The sequence below is a fragment of the Peromyscus eremicus genome, chromosome 13 (assembly GCF_949786415.1).
Source record: "Peromyscus eremicus chromosome 13, PerEre_H2_v1, whole genome shotgun sequence".
Lineage (NCBI taxonomy): Eukaryota > Metazoa > Chordata > Mammalia > Rodentia > Cricetidae > Peromyscus > Peromyscus eremicus.
Window position 1 is genome coordinate 825,236 of NC_081429.1, and position 22,034 is coordinate 847,269.

General features: G+C 42.9%; 1 protein-coding gene across 1 annotated transcript in view; it reads right to left on the reverse strand.

The window, feature by feature from the left end:
* Positions 1-9,178: 9,178 nt before the first annotated feature.
* Positions 9,179-22,034, reverse strand: part of Dner (delta/notch like EGF repeat containing) — a 196,124-nt gene continuing 183,268 nt past the window's right edge. The window contains exons 12-13 of the mRNA XM_059278712.1: positions 16,225-16,471; positions 9,179-9,295 (exon numbers count right to left, since the gene is read on the reverse strand). Coding sequence (XP_059134695.1) covers positions 9,184-9,295; positions 16,225-16,471 — 359 coding nt within the window. The 3' untranslated portion in view covers positions 9,179-9,183. The remainder of the gene's footprint in view (positions 9,296-16,224; positions 16,472-22,034) is intronic.

Here is a 22,034-nt window from a genome sequence, read left to right on the forward strand (position 1 = left end):
GGTGACTAGAAAGAGGTTTCTAAAATGGCTCCATGTCTTTAAAACTGTGGGGCCTTGGGAAGCTATATAAACTCTCTAGATCTTAGTTTCCTCTCTCAAGACAGAAAGTAATAAGGATTCCTATCTCAAAGGGTCACTGTGAGGATTAAAGGATAAAATTTGCACAAACCTCTTAGAACTCCATCCAGTATGAAGCTGGCTTTAATAAATGCTGAGAATCTTCATTGGACTAGTGGGTACATGACATGTTCTTACAAAGAAAACCTTGGATCTCTAAACCATCAAGAAGCAAGATGTTTTTCAGAGCCAACTCTTCAGAGTTAGTAGCACACTGCCAGCATCCATACCTACACAAGAGTGCCACACCCATAAGTGGCGGGGCATTTGAGAACCTACCCAATGGGGACACAGTAGGGTTCCAGGTAGATTTGTGGTCTGAATGGGCAGAATGAGTGGAATGAATGAGACAGAATGAGGGGACAAATGGACAACATGAAAAGGCTTTAAGGGAAGGACACTGTGTCTGCTCAGTGTTTCTCACTCGGATGTGATTTACTACCCAAAGGCTACTTGACAATCTCCAGGGTCAGTTTTGGTCACCTTAACTGAGAGGTACTGCTGGTATCCAGTACTAAGAGGCTAAGGGGGTATGTATGGCATTTTGTAAGGCATAAGATGGCCAAGGCATAAGAACAGACCAGCCTAAGTGGTGTGTGTGTGTGTGTGTGTGTGTGTGTGTGTGTGTGTGTGTGAGAGAGAGAGAGAGAGAGAGAGAGAGAGAGAGAGAGAGAGGGAGGGAGGGAGAGAGAAAGAGACAGAGACAGAGAGAGACAGACAGACAGACAGACGACAGACATAGAATGTCTTTGTAAGCAGTAGGATACACCAACATGCGTGTTGGGGTTAAGTCTGCCTCAAACTTGGCTCAACTAAGGACCTCTTTGTGTGCTTCACATTCTCTTTGCATCAAGGCTCCACAGAAGCTCATCTGTGAGAAAGAGCATTCCCCCAGGAGTTAACTTGAAATTCCTAGTGGGAGCCACATTTCAGAAAGCTTGCAAGCGTTGCTTGGCTTCAGTATAAGGAAGCCACAATATTTGAATTTCAAATTGTTCAGGGGCCTTTTGGGTTGAGAAAGCAGGAAATTGCCTTATTAAAAGATAATTTGCCCATGGAGTGTTTTCCACACAGGGTAGTTTAATAAGAAAAGGATTTCAATTTCGTGAACATTCTCTTTAGCACTTTGGAGTTTTCAATGAAGCCAGTAGGAAAATGACAATTGATCGTCTGTTGGCCTCCCTTGCCCTACCACAGCCAGGAAATGTGTTTGTGGGAGAAATTTTAATCTGCAGATTAGAAAATTTAAATAACCAATGTGGAAATTCATTTGGGCAAAACTTAACATTATAAAACCAGGAAGCTCCTCACTCTGACCAGCAACTGAAGTTCCTAAGACACCCTATTCAATCTCTCTCTTTCTCTCTCCTCTCTCTCTCTCTCTCTCTGTCTCTCTGTCTCTGTCTCTCTCTCTCTGTCTCTCTCTGTCTCTGTCTCTCTCTCTTTCTGTCTCTCTGTCTCTGTCTCTGTCTCTGTCTCCTCTGTGTGTGTGTGTGTGTTCACCTGCATATAAGTGCTGGGATGCATCTGCCATGGTGCACATAGAGAGGTCGGGGACAATCCCAGGTGCAGAGGCCAGGCTAGCTGTCCCATGAACTCCCAGTGACTCTCCTGCCTCTTTCATCCATCCCTTCAGAGGAGAATGCTAGGCTCATACATTCGTAGCCCACTGCATCTGTTTTATATGGTTAACTCAGGGCATCAGGTTTCCAGAGCAAACTCTCTAATCACTCAACATCTCCCCAGCCACAGTTCAACACAAAGCCCTGCACTGCGGCCTCCCTTCCCCCAGCATGGGGCATTTCCCTCTCCCTATCCTGTTCCTTCCTACCTTCTAGAAGTCCTCTGCCTCAACCCACCTCTCTGTCCTCAATGTTACCCACTCTATCGAATTTTTTCACTGGTCCTATTTTTTTAAACTTTCTTGGTGTTTTAATACTTATTTAGATATCACATCTATCCTTGGATGGCATGTGACAAGTGTATTTTTCTTCTTACTGTCAGTAAAATTCCAGTATGGACTATTTCCACCCACAGGCCCCTTTTCCAGTCTTCCTTACTCCCACCTTCAGTATCCAAAGGCAAATGCCATTTGGATTTTTATCATAATTTGATTTTCCTGAGTCTGGCATTTCACAGGAATGGAAGTCTGTCTGATGAGACCTGCTCTTTTGGTGTTCACACCTTCAGGATGCAGATGCACTGCTGTGTGTCTCACACGTTGTCCTTTACTTTTAAGTGCCTTTGTAGCATCTTGGGGACTACTGTACATAAAATAATTGTAAACACTCTTGTATGAAACTTTCTAAATCATGCTTATCTTGCTCTAGGGGAGACACATTCACAGAAGAGAAGCTGCTGGCTGTGCAGCTGTGCCTGCTTCTGACTGCCACTGATTCTGCAACCTGGCTGACCTTCAGCTCCTCAGAGAGAATGTGAGCCCACCTGAGACTCCACACATCTTCCCTACCCTCTACATGAGTCATCTCTTCCCCTTCTTCAGGTTCTGACATAGTTGTCACACAGCAGGGAAACTTTAAACTTTCCTCACCTCCATAGGCTCTACCTGGGCCTTCTAGCTGGGAGTTTTTGTGATATCCTGTTAGCAGGGCCTGATATGACCTGTTTATATGTCTGTATTAATTTTAGCCTCCTACATCACCATGTCCACTTGGTTGTCAGTAATTATAGCTGACTTGGTTGGCTGTAGGCACCAGCTTCATACATGCTGAGCACACTGCTCTGTTAGTGCCTGTTAGATGAGTGATGAGCTGAAGGATAGGAAGCCTTGGTGACTGACCTCATTATGGCCCCTTAGAAACCACTGAAATTAGGTATGGCAAGAAGAGGTCAGAGAAACTGAGCACCAGAGCCCCTCAATCAGGTTCAAGAGAGAATCTTGCTGATTTAGTTGTTTTTTTTTAACACCATACTTCCATGAAATGTAATCATAAGAGAACAAAGTCCTTTAAAAAAATAGTTTTGAAAATCACTAATCTAGTCCTGAGATCTCAAATCTAAATATCCCCCAGGTGCCTGGAATGCACCATGAAGCCACCACTTCATCAGGTGTTCTTATATTGAACAAATTCAAACAGACTTCATTTCCACAATGAAGTACTACTCCTTGCACACTGCACTCACTCCACACAGTGCTCATCTGCCTTCTTTGATGGTTTAGCTGTAGAGCAGTGTGTATTGCAAAGGAAAGTGAAGCAAAAGTAGTTGGGCAAATAGGTTATATGTGGGAACTGACTTTCATTATCAATGGCAGGGTTACAATGAGGACAGGAGTATGCCCCTTGATCTAGAAGGCTTCACTTCCATTTTAGCCACTTGCTGTCATATGGACAGTGTGAGTTTTCAATGTAAACCAGAACACTGATTTTGTGTGTGTGTGTGTGTGTGTATATGAGAGGGGGGAAGGGGAGGGGAGAGAGACAGAGGTGCCTTTAAGCCATGAATAATACGAAATCACACACACAAGGTATAGTAGTTTGTATGAGAACATAATTAATTGAAGCAACTTAAATAGTAATATTCTTTTATTAACCTCAATACCCACACCAGATCAACAGATGCAAGGAACAGAAAACTTGCCAAGGCTTTGCACATGCCCAATGGTACCATGTTAGTGTGAGGTTTGCCTTCATTCAAAGACTATAGCATATTGATTGTTCTCTGACATACAATCTTCTCTCTCTCATCTGTATCCCATTTTTCTCTGTGCTATTCGATCAATTAGAACAAAAGATGTGCTGAGTGTTGAAGATAGTGCCACATGCTGGGGAACTTATTAAAGTTTAATAAAGGAGAGTCACTCTGTGGAGGGATTTGCCATGTGAGGAGAGAGCAGTAACCCATACTTGAAGTATATATGCACTGTGCTGGCTCTGAGAGGTGTGTACTCACCTATCCTATAGACCACCTCTACTGTTGAAGTTGCTCAGACAGAGGCTAGCCAACTTTACAAAGGTTCAACGAGTCAGTATTTTCAACTTGCCTAACTAAGATGTAGCTATTTGGATAGCAAGGAAGAAACAAGAGCTCACAAGATGTTCATCAGTGAACAACAAAATAATAGAGTCCTTTTTTGTATTTAAGTCTGCTAATGAAAAGAATTCTCTAGGGGATAGGGAACATTTTTTCTTAATCAAATTGGAAAGTACCCTTCCATAGGAGCTACTGACTAACATCAAAAGAACCATGGTTGATTTGAGGTTGGGGCAGAAATAGGAAAGACTGACCTTGAGCATTTTCTTATTCCAGAAAGCAAAACATGGTGTGCATGGAAACACACACACTGTGCTGGGAGATGCCAAATCAGTAATAAAATTGCCAATGTCAACAAGACAGTGTTGGGTTACACTCCGAAATGTTAACAACTGTAAATCCATACTGGTATAATAAGTCACCAGATAAGAGAGAGAATAGATAAATCTCCCAAGCAGAATTTCAAATAATTTATGGAGATACTGCCCTTAATGAGGTAGATATAACTCCTAAATGGACATTACCTAAATGGAGGTGGCGCAGACAAAGAGTGCAATGGAGAAGAGGGTGAAGTAGAGTACCTTTGTGGTATAGACGCTTGGTAAGCGCTGCTTCAGCAGGTAATGTAGGTAAGCCGTGTTGATAGGTGGGTGCCCTTGATAGGATACGATGAAACCTACATTTGATCTCTGTGTCCTCCTCCCCAAAACCATAGACCCTGGTTAGTTGTGAGCCAAATATCCACAAGTGTAACAGAAGGACAATACATACAATACTTGGCCAATACTACTCAGAACTGTTAAGGACATCGAAAACAAGGGAGATCTGAGAAATCACCTCAGTTGAGACTTGCCTTGGAAGAGTGAGTATGGGATCCAGAGTTTACCAACACCTGGTCTAAATGAACTACTTTTACTCTTCTTCTTCACTTTGGGGAAGGAGCAGTTGAGTAACAGTGGAGTCATAATAGGAATGATGAGTCCTACTGTGATGAACACAAAGGTCCTTTCTGTTTAGCAGAAGAGAGTTTCAGTTCCCCTTACTTGGAAACATTCAAGGATTCTCTAGTAGCCCCATCACTCCTTGGGGTGTGTGTGTGAAATACTTTTAGGAAGTCCCAGGAGATTTCCTTAAAGGTCCCACTGACCCACACCAAAGCCATGTATGTGTTCAGCTCGAAAAGCAAAGGGCTGAGAAAGATGATGCTTGGCATTGCTAGTTCTCTGATGCATTAGGAAGGGGGGGGTCAAGAAATGGCTGGGGTGGAGGCAGCCTACAGTACAGAGTGGTTATGAATAGCTACTTAAAACTTTCCAATTAGTTAACATACATTTTTCTGTGCTGTAATCCTTCACATCTGTCCCTGTTAATAAACTATAAAATCTATCACGATTAAAAATTCTAATTCAGTGCACTTGTGCCTAAAATTTTTTTAAAGCTTGCTGTAGAACATCATTTGAGGAAAGGATCTAACCAGACCCCTAGTTCTGGTGGGGATGATAACCAGACTAAATAATTTATAAATAAATTATGATTTATATACATAGCCTCATGGAATTAGAAGCTACTAAGGTAGAATGACTATTTGACAAAGATAAAAGTTGGTAATCTGAGGACAGGAATTCTAAGCCTCTTTGTGCTAAGTGGAAACTGTAGGTATATCAAGAAACGAGCACCCAATTGCCAAGGACCTTGAAGAGCAACTTACTGGTGTGTGTCACTTCCATTTCACTGCAAGAAAGGCGAACTTAGACAACCCCCCCCCCCCCAGTGGGCTGGAGACACTGCTGCACCATTTGTAGACTAGAGCTATGACTGTCCACACAGCATTGTGGGAGCATATGAATAGAACAAGGTTGATTTGACTCCACGAAGTCAGAAGCCATCAAAAGCTCCTACAGCCCCAACCACAGTTTGTCTAGCTTATCAAATGCTGACTTCACGAGTGGTACAGAGTGACAGATTCAGTATGGCTCTGGAGGACTTGAGACCTTAGAGAATATGCTCCCTACTGTAGCACTGTGAGCATATCAGAACACACTGTGGGCCGTAAGCACTTACCATCAAAAAGGGTGTATTAACCTATTTTGTGATAATAGCCACATCTAAAAATAAAAGCACGAGCAACCATAGTAACAACAGACATGCTGAATGCTTCACATACATTGGAGGTGGGAACACAATATACATGCTATCTGCTTGATCATTATCAAAATCTCTTTTCCAAATTGTAGAGCTTAAGTACACTCGGTTACTTGCCCAAAGCCATTTTCAAGTAAATGATTAAAGCAAAGTTTTAATTTACTCTGCTATAAATACATTGCCACAGATCAGAGTTCATCTTCCCTTCAGTTTGTTCTTAGATGGGTAATTATATATGTATTTGCCTACTAAGCGAAGGTTTGTTATAAAGCAAACCAGACTTGGAAGCAAGAATTCTTTCCTGTGGCTTTTGCTGTTCATATCTGTCCAACCCAGAACTAGTGCTCAGTGAAGTATCTGTCATGGTTGGGGGGATGGGTCAGTGGGTAAAAGCACTTACTGTTTAAGCATGGGAACCTGAGTTTGGATCCCCAGCAACGAGGTAAGAGCAAGGTATGGCCTCATTTTCCCGCAAGGCCAGTGCTGCAAGAGGGGGTAACAGGAGGATCCCTGGGGCTTGCTGGCTGGCCAGCCTGCCAAAACATTGGTGAGTTCCAGAGCTTGTCTCAAGAGGAAAAGGTGGAGGGTGAAAGAGCAGGACACCCGATACCTTTCTGTGGTCTCCACATGCACAGCACACACCTGCATACAACATACACACAGACAGGGAGAGACAGAGACAGCCACGGACGTACAGAGACAGAGAGACACAGATAGTTTTAAAAATCAGAGAGGGCGGAAATGACCTGAGAGGACATGCAGCCCTATGGACACTGCCCTGGAGCACCCTGGAGAAATCAAGAGAAATGGAATTGTATTAAGCCAGCTTTGCCAAGCCCTCTCCTTTCATCCATCCAGGTGTCTTTATATAAAATAACTCTGCAGTATGTTTCCAGAAGTTATGTAACTAAGAGTGTTAATATTTTATTCTTATTTTATTTCCAAACACTTAGAATATTAGCATATTGCACTGCATTGTTTAATAATTAGAGTGTAGGTGTGCTGCTAAGTCATTTGTCAGATTAGGGACAGATGTTCTGAGGGTAGAAAGGGATAGAGAAGCATCTGAAATTACTTTTTCCTTAATGCCCACCCTCGCACCTGATTTCCAGATGTCTTTTGACCTTACCAAATGGTTCCATGTCAAGTTAAAGATGCAATTTTCCCCTGAAAATGATAGTGGAACTTCAATGTAGGGATTGGAGAAGAGTGAAATTGGGTGCAGAGAGACTCTGAACTGCCTTCATGTTTCTAAGGGTGAGGAGTCATTCTCTGGGGCAATTCCATTCCACCTACAAAGGAGAGCAGCAGGAAAGATATTTCTTGAAGTACCTGCCCATTATGAATGGACAGATCCTTGGATCTCAGGTCCCTCAACATTGACACAACCTGCATTTCATGTAGATTCATTCAATGTAGATTCATGGCTTTAGACAAGGATTTCTCTGATTCTCGTCCCACTCTTCATGTTGACAAACAGCACCGACCACCGGGAAGTAATAAAGATTCACAGAGTGCAGAGAATGGCCCTAGCAACCATAGAGATGCTGTGTTAGTCATAAAACAAAGTACCTGAGTGAGCTAGTTTTATAAAGAAAGACAGGCCTATTTAGCTTAATTTGAGAGGCTCAAATTCTAAGATCAGGTAGCCTTCTGTGAAGGAAGCATGGTGGACAGTGTCTTAACGCTGGGAGTCATGGTGTCATAAAGGAAGCCAGAAAGACACTCAGGATTTGAACTGTCTTATAACGGGTTTTCATGAGAACTACCTTAGTCCTTTTCAAAGGCAGCTCCCAAACTTAAAGACTTCAACCTAGGCCTCCACTCTCTTAACGGCCCCATGTCAATTCTTGGAGATCATATCTTTAACACACAAACTTCTTAGAGATACATTCAAACCATATCCAAGCTGTCCCTCGGGCTTCTTAAATGACAAACAGTTGGATGGGTTGACAGCCAATATCATATCTGAAACATTTTAGGTTAATTTTCAAAGAATGAGACAAGTAGATCCTCGCCCTGCTAACGTTTATTCAATATTCTTTGAAATTAGCAAGAATCATAAGAAGCACATATCAATCAAATACAGCCACAAAAAAATGTCTTGGGTATAAATAAAGGTGCACTATGAGAAACACTACAGAAGGGCCCAGCACCTCTTACATGTCACTACCTCTTAGCAAGAAACACCTGCAATGTAATTTAATCCACTACAATTAAAAAGAAAAACACTTGATTTTTAAAAGAAAAAAATTGGTTGAAACTGATCAGTATTTGCCTCCCTAGGCCCTTCCCTTGTTTGTGTTTACAAGGTCAAGTTCAAGGATTGTTACAAAAATGACTAAAACTTGAAAGAACAACATTTCCTCAGAATTCAACAAAACGGTACAGAAAATAAGTTACTTACCCATGCACAAAATAAGGCAGAGGCTAATTTCATTCGGGTTAGGAATAATAAATTTAACTAGTTTTCTTTTTCACAAAACAGACATCTCAGACAGCACGTCATAGTAAGTAACGATTATACTGAATTATGCATCATACTCTACTTATTTTCCTAACTCTACTCAGAAAGCTGGCACTCACACATCACAAGAAACTCTTCCTATGTAAGACTTACTCTGTAACAACCACAGAAGTCCATCTGGGTTTCATGGTAGGTCTACTGTCAAAAGAGCCCATACTTGTTGAAGCAGACAGTGTTGAGAGCTGAAGGTACATTAAAACATGGTCTATGGATTTCACAAATTCTGGGTTTTTTAAAATACTTTTTTCAAACTAAAAGCTGCAGAACCTTAGTTCTTCGGTAGTCTACTGAAAACTTGTGAGCAGCTAACATTTTAAATTTCTTAAGCTTTTTAATTTTCTTAAAAATATTTAAATGATCTTAGTATCTCATCTTTTTTGAAAAATAATCCCAAAAAAAGAAGATTACAAATCTTTTGTTTTAATCAGTGTGACCAAGGGCTTGTCATCGGGGCTGTAATCCTCGTAGGCAATAGGAGTCACGTCGTACATCGCAGGCCGAGATTTCTTCCCAAACCTGAAATCACAGTCAGAGAAGATTCTAGTTACATGAGTATTAGACTCCAAGTTCTAGTAAAGGTGAGTGTTATGAATCATTTCCATCAAGTACCTGCTGCATACACATGAGGACTAAGTTTGGTCCTCCTGTGCCCATGTAAAACCTGGGGCAGTGGTGCTGGTGTAACCCAGTACTGGAGGCAAGGAGGGGAAAAGACGGATCCCAGGTCTTACTGACCACCCAGCCTAGCCAGTTGGTGAGCTGAGGTGAGCTCTAGGTTCAGTGAAAGACCCTGTCTGAAAAATTAATAGGCAGAACAACCAAGAAAGTCGCTGCACATGGACTTCTGGCCTACACATAACACACACCACTCACACATATACACACATACCTACATACAACATAATGCATAAACTACATACAACACACACACACATACACACACACACACACACACAATACCCACATGCCTACGTGTAGCACATATACACTCATAGAAGCATATATGTATAGTCACATATCTACATATATATATTTCACACAAAAAATAACATTCAAGAATCTAATGGAACTATAAAAACACTCTAAAGTATATTCTTTAGCATGTATAAAAACTTAAGGCATCCTGATATTAACACTGAATGGAAATAAACATTAGTCTTTAGTTCAGGAGACAAAATGGATTAGTGTTAAAGCATCCAAGTTAAATTAGGCAGGACAGTGCCACACCAGATTTAAGAAAACATGTATCGATTTCTCTTTTTCTTTAAGACCCATAAGTATCTGGAAAGACAGTTTTTTATATCCACTCTCATGACTAGCATACACAATGGCAATGGTCCCCGAGTAGCACTCAGACAGCCTCTCTCCTGGGGTCTTGGAGGGAGTAAACTGTAAAGGCTCTGAGGTCATCTGAAATCCCAACACAAAAAACACAGCAGAAGGCAATGACCTAAAACACTGAGGTGTTTGTCCACAAGTGCTGCCGGGGCTTGCCATCAAATCCTACTCTTCAGTTCTCTCAGCCCCCAGGAGCGTTCTTTTTCTCTGAGTACCAAGCTATTGTCCCAACAGGTTTATGCATATCAGTGTCTCCTCAGCAGCAGGACTGATGCCCAGAAGCCAGAGGAGTCAAAACTCCAAGAGCAAGACTTTCTGCCAAACCAGTCTTCAGAGAGTAATTATTAAAACATGGCCAGTTCAACTTCTAGGTGGTCTCTTCCCACTCGAGAGCTCACTTTCCCCAAAGCCTCTGGAGTGAAACAGTTTAAAGTCTTCCATGGGAACCTACCATTGTTTCTTCTTCTATATGGCTTTGAAAAATAAATTATTTTACTTCCAACAGGGCACATTAACAAGAGATTTCAAAAACAACCACCTTAAATTTTGAAAAGGTTAAGATGGGTCCTGAAGGAGTCAGAGGGACTTATCTACCATGGCTCCCTCCCTCTATCCTCTTCTCTATTTCTTTGCTACCTTTTGAATGTTGGCTTTCTCACATACAAAGGTAAAAAGTAGGAGCAAGCGGGGAATGAGAAAGAGAGTACTCTTCAAGTAAGATTTGGGGGTTGGAAGATGGATGGGTTCAAGAAAAGATCTTGCTCGGTAGCCTAGGCTGGTCTGGGATTTACTATACAGTTCTGGCTGGCCTCAAACTCATCGTGAGCTGCTGTTTTGTTTCTGTTATTTTTGGGGGGCCTGCCACCCAGCTCCCAAATAAATCACACACAGAGGCTTATTCTTAATTATGAATGCGTATCCTTAGCTTGGCTTATTTCTTGCCAGCTTTCCTTAACATATCCCATCTACCTTTTGCCTCTGGGCTTTTCTCATTCTCTTACTTATGTAATCTTACTCTTACTCTATGGCTTGCTATGTAGCTGGGTGGCTAGCCCCTGGAGTCCTCCTCCTTCTCTGTCTACTTCTTTTTCTCCTCCCAGATTTCTCCTTTTATATATTCTCTCTGCCTGCCAACCCTGACTATCCTTTCTCTTGCCTCACTATTGGTCATTCAGTTCTTTATTATGCCATCAGGTGTTTTAGACAGGCACAGTAACACAGCTTCACAGAGTTAAACAAATGCAACATAAACAAAAGTAACACACCTTAAAATCATATTCTACAACCATAATCCTCCTGCTTCAGCCTCTCAAGTCCTGGGATTCCAGGTGTAGTTGCCACCATGCCTGAAATGATCTTTGATTTTTAAACTTTCATCAGTTGCTTTCCAATGAACTCAAGACTGACTGGCCTTCAAGAGCTCAAAGGGGGCACCATGCAAAACTCAGGGCCAGAGTTAATGCATTCTGCCAACACCGACCCACAGTGACCATTACAATATTAAAAAGGCCCTAAGTAGAACTGTTTCTGGATTGCAAGGCCTTACTGAACACCCACAAACTGTGCCAACACTGATGTGGATTCGGACCTCAGCATATAGCCTTTAATCTGCTTGGATAAGGCCCATGCAATCCTAGGATAGGAAAAGTGGCCACACTGTAACAATTGTTAAATTCTATACTTTTTTCCCAAGTGAAAGCAGAGGAGGCTACTCTGTGGTAGAAAATTTTGACAAATTATTTTTCATAAACTAGCTAGATGCACTTGTAATAACAGTGATGATTTAGAAGAAAAGCTAACAACTCAGAGCTTCCCCTGCCTAGCTCCAGTGGCCCTGGGATGCTTTCTTGTAGGAACTTTGATGTGAGATAAATCATATTCATTAGCTGATTAATCAATTGTTTGGCAATAGGAACAACTGAACAGATTCAATGCACACCTTAAAGCCACTTGTTATGTGGTTTCCATTTGAAAAAATATCTGTCTTCTTAAAATCTGGAAAACTAAATGTCTCCATTTTGTGCCATGTTTTAACAAGCAGTAATTCAAATGACTGAGAACTTCAGTGTCACCATGGAGCTGAAGACCAATAAGGAAAGTTTGAGAAAGTGTTGTAGGTGCCCTGAGCATGACAGCCAAAGGCTAGGCCCTCTCACTTGCACACGTGCAAAGAGGATGAGTGAACAGGGCATCCTGCCTTGTGTCCAGACTCACTTGGTTATGTGGCACAATGCCAATGAAGTCATCTGCCTGGGTCAGAAAGTGCCACGCTGGTGACAAAAGCTGGTGGAGGTCAGACTAACACTCCTAAGACAAGAAGAGTGTACCATTGGGAGCTGCCATCCCTGTACTTCAATTCCCTAATTAGTGTAAAATTGTTTCCTTGAATGAGCTACAAAGTTAAATCCCAAGTGCACGTCTACCATATGGAAGCTAAAACAGTGTGTCTGTTACAGACACTAAGGTTTGTAAGCACCCATAAGCTGAGACAAGATCCTTGACTCTCCTACACCTCTCAAGGTGGTGAATGAATGTCTATTAACAGTCATGCTGAAATGCTAGCTGCCTTTCATATCTCCTTTGCTGGTCTCTCCAGAGGCTCTCAAGAGAGGTACCCTACCTTTTCACTTCTCTGTACTACATTTTCACCTACAAAGTTCACACTCAAGAACCACACAATTTACCAAAACAAACAAACAAAAGGGATATATAGATTATATATATATATATAGTGTTTTAAGTAAGTTTACAATTTTGTATTGGACTACATTTATAGCTCTCCTGAGCCTTATGCAGCCAATGGGCTACGGGTGGCCCACCCTAGTTGGTCTCAGTACAAATACTATCAATGTCACATCAGTATCTTAAACATAGTTAAACATAATTGGTAATAAGTCCTGTGCATCTAACTCATTCTCTGAAGGAACAAAAGATACTACTGCCAGTCATAAATAAGGCAGGAAAAAACCACATTCTCACAGCTCAATGTCCCATAAAAGCACACCATAAAGAATGTCAGGTGGATTTGATCATAAGCAAGGCCTGAATCTGAAAGTTTGTTATTTAAGGACAAAAGAATGTCTTTGTGTTCTCCTTTTCCTATTTTCTGTGGGTAAACACTTCTAGGTGGTAGACCCGGGCACCAAGAGGTAACCTCACTGCCCAGATGTGGTGAGCCATGTGTCTGCCCCTGCTGATAGTGACAATCACTTTGCTACCTGAGTGTAGGCAAAGCAGCTGTGGGACAGGTGGCTTCTGGGACAAAGGAGAGGAAATGCCTTCTCAATCCAGCTGATAGCTGACATCAGAGACACCAGATGTTTTCTTGGTCACACATGAACATCTCAGGTGACCCATTTGGAATGTATCTTGTGTGGCCACTGGGCTGTGGTCATTCCAACTTCCAAGCATCACTTCCAGGCTAGCATCCAGGAAACAGCCTGTGAAATGGGCATTTGGAAACTAGAGAAAAGGGAACATCAAAAGGACTAAGTTTGGCCAAGCTCTTCGTAGAGTTTCCAGGAACAGAGAACAAAGAAGACCAATTTGCCAGAGGTCTGGCTACAGCCTCTTTGGGACAGGCTGCAGATCAGGTTGTAAGCTGCAGAGCCCTTCAGGCAAGAACTTACCCTGAATTCTAGATTCCTGGAAAGGTGTGGCCTTCCTGTGGACTGTTTCCTCTGTACTTAATAAAGGACACTGGAGGTCGATGGCTAGCATTATGCACTGCGAATTTTGATAAAGATGGGCAACAAATAGGAATCAGGTTTGTGAATGCTATCAATCCCTTCTTGCCTGCCTGAGTATTCAGTTATCTTCCCAGAGAGCTGTATAAATATCATGCTCCATAGCATCCCTCTCAAATGGTCTGGGCCTGAAATGCCATATTTGTCCAGTTAGGGGGATTACAAAGGAACTTAGCCACAGATCCTCCGGGAGAGAGAGACTCTTATTTCTGGGTCTCCCAAACAACCAAGTATAAAGCTATATACCCTTGCTTCCCCCTATGAGCTAAGCTCTTCTGGGAGCACAAGAGAGGAGACTTCAGCACCAAAGAAACCTGTTAGTTCTCCACTCTTTTTTGAATCCTCTGTCTCCAGCCCAGCGATTTAAGATATTGGAACTAGTCCTGTTGCCTGGGACCATGTACTGAGCTAGTACTGGGGATTCAGACAAGACAAAACATACTATGCCAACACAAACTGAGGTCATTCTTTCCTGTCAGACTTCAGATTTTAGTGACATTTGCTATGTGCCAGGACCTGTTGGAGAGACAGAACTGAAAGGAGAGACTCCAGCAAACAGTGGGGCTTGTGTGGATTGGTCCTGGGCTTCCTGGAAATTGAGTTGCCTGAGCTGACCCTGAGAGGAAGCATCTAGGTGAGCAGCCATGAGGTGGGTCCTGAGTCTACTGGTTCCTCTCCCTCACAGCCACAAGTACCCCAGGGTGCAGCTCCTGGTGAGGCATTGGGGCAGATGTTCCAAGTCATCCAAATTCACATCTCTGGATCCTCTCTCTGGAACCAGGCTCTATTCCTGTTTCTGTTGCAACAGTCACTGTAAGGTGTGAAACTTGGATTTGGGGACTTCCTTTGGGGGAGGAAGACTCTGAAGCTCTTATCTTCTGCTGCCACACTACAGATTTGGGGACTGCTGTGTCTTTACTGATACATCATCCTAATAAAAATAATACTGCCAGCAGTTTCCACAGGTTCTGCTCTCAATACCAATTCCAGGGAGCTGGAGAAATGTCTCCGTGGTTAAGAGCCCTTGCTGCTCTCGCAGAGAACTGGAGTTTGATTCTAGGCAGCTCCAAACCACCTGTAACTCCAGCTCCAGGAGATACAACACCCTCTTGTGGGTTTTATGTACATCTTCACACAGGCACATGTACACACACACACACACACACACACACACACACACACACGAATAAAACCTAAAGTGTATCTTTATTTTTAAAAACTAAACTCAGTACACTGACTTTCTGAATTGTATGTTTCAGATTATTCCATCAACTCATAGGAAATAATTTTTCTACTAATTTTGGAATGGCATCCCTTACAAAAGTCAGTGAGTTATTAGCTGACCTTCTTGACCAACATCATAGATAGATCTGGGAGAAGTAAATATGTAATTATCTACTTATAGAATAATATCTATAATTTAATAATTGCCATGTTCTTTAAGGAGGGGGAGTGGAGGGAACTGTGCTTGTGGAAGGTTGAGTGACCTGGATGGAATATAGTCAGGGAATGTAGTAATGAGACTTCCAATCACACTACGCTTCTGCTCTCCCTCTCACACACCAATTCCTGAATTTCCTCCAGGAAAGGACACTGGATTCCAAAACACAAACTCTAAGCATCAGATGACAGTGATTCATCATGACTTTTGTAGACACTGGAATCCAAGAGCATAGTCTATATTCATATTGACTGCTTTAAAAGCAAGAAAGAAATTATCAGGCTGAGGGGATGTCTCAGTAAAACACTTGCCTTGCCACACACGGGACTTAATTTCAATCCCAGAACCCACCTAAAAATGCTAGGCCTGGTGGCATGGGCCTGTAATCCCAGCACTGGGGAGGCAGAGATAGAAAGATTCCTAGGGCATACTGGTTGGCCAATCCGGCCTAATTGGTGAGCTCCAGGTTTCTAATTTGAGAAACCCCGTCTGTCTCAATGGAACTAGACAGCATCTCAGGATGTCACAGGTTGCTCTCAGGCCTTCACACACACACACACACACACACACACACACACACACACACACACACACACACACAATGACATGCACAGACATCCATACATACACATGCACACAGATACATATTTTTAAAAAATGTCCAATGCAGTGAAGAAGAATCATATGTGTACAGTTGCAGATCAATACAAATTAGATGAATGAATATATTCAATGTAAACATAACTAGCCACAGGTTTAAAGGGTTGCTCATGAAATGGGCTAGAACTCTGTCTTCAGTACCTTGTTCAGCCCGTGTTTTATTTTTGAAAACCCTCCCTTGTGGCTGTGAAGTCTTAAGGATAGCGTAACCCTGGAGCCCAGGTGTGATGTCTCCCTTACTGCAGACCCCCAGAGCTTACCTGGCATGCCGGATGGATGCAATGGCATTGCTGAACTCGCTGTCAATGCTGCGGCAGTTGTAGAATTCCTCATAGGCCGGCCGGGAGGAGCCTTGGTACTCAATGCGGCTGATGCGGCAGATACCCACAATCAGGATGATGAGCATGAGCACAAAGGCCACACAGAGGGCTCCGATGATGATGTAGAGTGAGTGCCGGGGCATGTTGGTGAGGCTCTCAGCCATGTGCCCAGACTTCCACTGCAGGTCTGAAGGCAGAGACAGAGACGTGGCAAGGAATGAATTGTAGCAGTCAGCATGCTACAGCACTAACTCCACATGAGGGTCATCTAAACTAAGAAAGATTATTTTCTGTGAATAATCCAAATCAAGATTTAATATCTTTAACATTAAAGGTCACTGACAAATTACAAAGATAAACCAAGAAAACACCTACTTTGATTGGATGTGTAATGTCACCGAAGGACCATGTGCTAGAACACTTGGTTCTCAGTTGATGGCCGTGTTTGGGAAGGACGCGGAACCTTTAAGAGGTGGAGCTTTACTAGAAATCTAGAGTCACTGGGGGAAGGTGGGCTTGAGATTATACACCCCAGCCCCACTTCCTGTTCACACTCTGCTTCCTAACCTCATGTGCTTTCCCCCACCATGATGGACTGTCTCCCTTCCAATGAAGAGCCAAATAAACCCTCCCTTCCTGAAGGTGCTTCTCTTCAGATATTGTGTCATGACCAGAAAAGAAATTAACTCCAGAGTCAATTTCAAAACACAATTCTTCTACCTGTTGCAAATATTATTTCAAAATGATGGAAACCACAATTGATAAGAACACAGAAACAGAGGCTGAAAATTGATGCTTGATCCTTCTTGTGAACTTAGTGGTAGAACTTGACCCCAGCTTTAGCCACTTTAGACTCCCTGCTGAGGACATAGCCCTGTAAATGTGCAAAGCTCTGTGTACAGTAACATTCATCCTGGGTTAATAATATTTAAGTATTAAATAATCAACCATCACACATTTACAAACAGCTCAGAAAATAAGGTCAGGCCCTATGTACTTACCTCTCAGAGTCAATAAATATTAATGGCTTATCATTTGGCTTTATATTTCTTTCACATGTTTTTAAAATGAAATAATATGTTGCAGATAAAGATGAAGTCCCCCAACTCTCATGTCCTCTTCTCACCCCACCAACCCTAAAACAATTTACAAGCGTCAAAAGGAGGAAGACAATCCAAATATTCAACTCTTGGTGAGGCAGAAAGAAAGATATTCATTTAATAGTACAAAGAAATAAAAGAATGCAGCTAAATTGACCTGCTCATGTGGTGAAAAGACTCAGCAATCACAGTGAGTTTAAAATAATCACTTGGATATTGAAAAGCTCAAAGTAGGTCATAACACTAGCAAGTTTACACTGCTTCCCTAGGTGGGCTAAAATCTTTAGAAACATCTCCTTTAATAACTACCAGAACATATATAATTTTTCCCACCTCACCCTCATGAGAGAAACAGCCTAGGAAACTGACATCCCTTTAGTGGAAGCAAGACAGAAGCTGAGGTCTGTGTGTCCAGTATGCATCAACAGTGATTGCCTCTAGAAGACAGGGTTATAGGGGATTTTAGGGTCTTTTGTATACTTTTCTATCATTTTTAGAAATGACCTATTCTTTCTATGATTAAGAAATGAACAGTAAGTTATTGGTATAAACACCCATAAGAGAGTCTCCACATAGCAGTTGAAAGAGCATAGGCCTTCTCATCATAACATCCTCACTTTATCTCAGCTCCAACATTTGATCCATCTCCCTGAGCCTCTGTCCCTTCATGTGCAACAGAGAAGCATCAACACCTGCCCCAATGATCTGTTGTGAGCATAAGCTGGAAAACTGTGAAAAAGCAAAATGAGAAAAGGCACTCGGCTGGGGGTGGGGGTCCTTCAGAAGGGACCGCTGCGATGCTGGAAGAAGGAAGGACAGAGAAGAGTACACTGTCCTGTGAGGCAGATGCTCTGGGCTGAGGATTATAAAACATCAGCTGCCCCTGACCTTCCATCAGCCTCTGTCACCAGGGACAAGGACTGGATGTCACCTCTGTGACTGGCACTGGTCCACAATGTCAGGTGATGTCTAACTATTATGAACAGGATGCAAAGGAAACTGCAAATCAAAAGGAGCTGGGCTTTCTTTATTGTAGTGATACCATCGCCAGCACCATTACCCTGCAGGGTCATCGCTGCCATGGTAGGACTTTTCCTGGTGTCTAGATAGAGGATTCAGAGAAGAGTGGGAAAAAGAACACACCTTCAGGCACCTTTCACCAACCTGATTATGTGAGAGTACTGTCACACACTCATTTACAGCTTCAGTGATCATGGCCTCTGAGAATCGACCTTGAAATCAAGAATATGACCCTGAAAAGGACATCCTAAAGGAGAGGACATGGACAGGCAGACAAGGGGCCAGGCCTGCAGACCTATTTCCTAGAAGTCTAACAGATAAGTGGGCCCTGCTCTTGGTCTTGAAGCTTCTAGAAAGAGATGGGATGAATGAAGAATCTTCTGAGCCTACAGCCAGATCATCTGATCCCTGAATCTCTCGCAGAGGCCTGTGACATCTGGTTTGACATTACCATCCAAGACTGCTCAAAAAGCTGCCTTATCCCCAGGGTACTCACTCCTCAGCGAGTGAGAAGACGAGGAGAGCAACATAACACACTGCAAAGAAACAGTCTCCATGGATGGCAGAAAGTGTTTTGTGAAACCAGAACTGAGGCTCAGTCCCCAAGTCAGCAGCCCTTTCTTTTGGCAATACCTACTGCCTGCTTGGAGAGACAACTCTGTTTTCTGGCTGAAAAAGTAAGTGTGATTCACTTGATTTCCAAGTATTATAGCATTCATTCCCTTAAAAATTCAGCAGCAGGCTGGAGTCCAAAGCACAACAGAACATGTTTTATCATCCATTTAGCATCAACACAAGGGTGGCCAGGGTGGTTTCTGCTCCAGCTCGTAAAGTGCTCAGATCTGACGGCCAGGGAGTACCAGAATTTTTTTTAATTATGTTTATCTGTGTGTGTGTGTGTGTGTGTGTGTGTGTGTGTGTGTGTGTGTGCACTCAAGAGTTCATGCACACATGTCACAGCACATGAGTAAAAGTCAAAGGACAACTTCCACCACGGTATCAGTCCTCTCCTTCTACCATGTGAATCCTGGGTGTAATACTCAGGTCGTCAGCCTTGGCAGCAGGTACTTTCATCCACGGAGCCATCTCTCCAGCCCTCACAGGAGTACTTGGAGGGCTTTTGAGCTTTATGCATGCTCTGTGTGTAAATACCATATTGACTATGTGCATGCACAAGTTCACACCCACATGAGAACTACTGTGAAGAAAACATTGTGCCTCATTGCGTGGTCAGTAGAGCATCATCCCACGTGTTTGCATGTCCCTCCATTTGCACCACTTCTCAAGTGTTTGCATTCCAAGGTGTTTAGACATTAAGGAGAAATCTATCACAATTCTCAAAACAAAAAAACAAACAAAAAAAAAAACCTGTTTTTCTTTATCCTCTGCCCTCATCTTTAAAGCTAGATTCATCTTTACTGTCATCTGAAATGTTCTTGACAGAAGTGAAGGCAGCTGCTTTGCAAGCTAATTGGCTTGGTAGCCAGCCTGGACCTTTATATTCTAACACTCAGTCTGAGAGACATCAAACGTACCCTCGCCAGGTGGCTGCAAACGCCATCTCCCATCCAGGCTCCATCTTCGTAAGGCATCGATTTTCTACATCCCCTGAGTCCCATTGCACGAATCATTTACTGTGTTGGCTACTGTCCAGCCTGGAGAAGAAATCTTAAACCTGAACATGCAGAATGGGATTATCTCATGGGCCCCAGCAGGTGTGCAACCAGGAATGCTCGCTCGAGAGCTGTTTGGGGAAAATTTCATAAATGTCCCACTTGTAAGTTTCAAGGATCATTTGCATTTTTGTTTAAATTTGTCTGAAGTTCTGTGTTTTCGAAGGACATTTACACTGAACATTTTGGAGCTGCTGGGAGCTGCGCAGAGCTGCTCAAGGTGAAACAGGCAAGCTGGTGACAAAACCAATTGATTCAAATCAGACTTCGGCTTATTTGCATCATTTATTCTAAAATAAATTGTCCATACCTATTTTGTAATTTATCTTGGTGAACATAGCTGGCAAATTTACTCATCTGTGTTATTTCAAAAGAGACTGGAAGGGAGCATGTTTGTGATGATGTCATCTAATAATTAAACAATTCTTAAGGCCATCTGCTGCCTCCAACCACAAAGTAAGATTTCAGATTATGTCATATTTTCCATGGCTGAAGGTGAGCTGTCCAATGAAAGTATCAATAAGCCTGAGAAAAATTAACAGTCATTGTTGATCTTCAAATTATGGATAGATGGGAAAGTGTGCTGATTTGAATGAAATGGTCCCCCTAGGCTCACAGGAAGTGGTACTGTTTGAAAGAATTAGGATGTGTGGCCCTGTTGGAGGACGTGTGTCACTGGGGGTGGGCTTGGAGGTTTCAGAAGCCCAAGCCAGGCCCAGAGTCACTCTCTTCCTGCCACCTGTGGATCTGGATATAGAAATCTCTGCTCTTTCTCCATAACCATGTCTGCCTACATGCCACCATGCTTCCTGCCATGATGATAATGGATTAAACTTCTGAAACTATAAGCAAGCACCAATTAAATACTTTCCTTTATAAGAGTTGCTGAGGTCATGGTGTCTCTTCGCAGCAATAGAACACTGACTAAGACAGAAGAGGAACACACTACTCCTTCATAAAAACCCATTCACAGAACACCTATGGCTTGAGTGCTCACTGTGTGCGGTGGTAAAGCAGGAAGAAAGTCGGGGGGAGAAGTGAGCTCTTGGAGCCTTGGGTCCTTTGACAGATACAAGCATTAGCAAACTGCCATCAAATAGTGAAAGAACAGGTATGCCAAGACAGCATGGGAGAGGCTGTACAGAAGCAGGGAAGGGGACGGGGGGGGGGGTCATTTAACTATGTCAAGAGAGCTTGCGCAATGGGGGACACTAGACATAAACCGGGATGAGGAAGAGCAGAGGGAAGACAAGCCCAGGCAAAGCATCAGAATAAGGCCAGGCCTGTAGCAGAAGAGCTGGACAAGGGATCAAAGGTCAGCATGAGGAGACTGAGGCTGAGGGGCCCAGTGAAGGGAGAGGCACCTCCCTAGGGCACCCTACCCAGGCAAGTAGCATAGCCTTGGATCTTGAGGAATTTCTTATTTTAACAGTCCTGGGCATGGCTGGATGTAAGGATCTGAATGCTCACAGACACACTGAGAAGATGTGCCTGGATGCATGTAAAGAAAGGCTTTGAAGCAGTGGTTGTCAACCTATGGGTCATGACTCTGTTGGGGGATTGTATATCAGATATTTACATTATGGTTTGTAACCACAGCAAAATTACAGTTATAAAGTAACAATGAAATAATTTTATGGCTGAGGGATCACTACAACATGAGGAACTGTATTAAAGGGTCTCATCAGTAGGAAGGTTGAGAACCCTGCTTGGAAGGGTGAGTACAGAAGCCAGTTTAGGGGCTACTCTGGTATGGGGCAGAGCTGATGGTGGCTTGGGCTGGGGTGGTGGGGAGAGAGTCACAGAACAGCAAGTGAGTATGACATTGGAGAGGGAATTCGATTGTGCGGGCCCTTGATGTGGAAAGAATGATTCCTCACTCCCACTTTCCTGGCTTGTGTGACTGGATGCATGAGGTGCTGTGGCTGAGTAGGAGTCACCTCAGAGGGACCAGGTG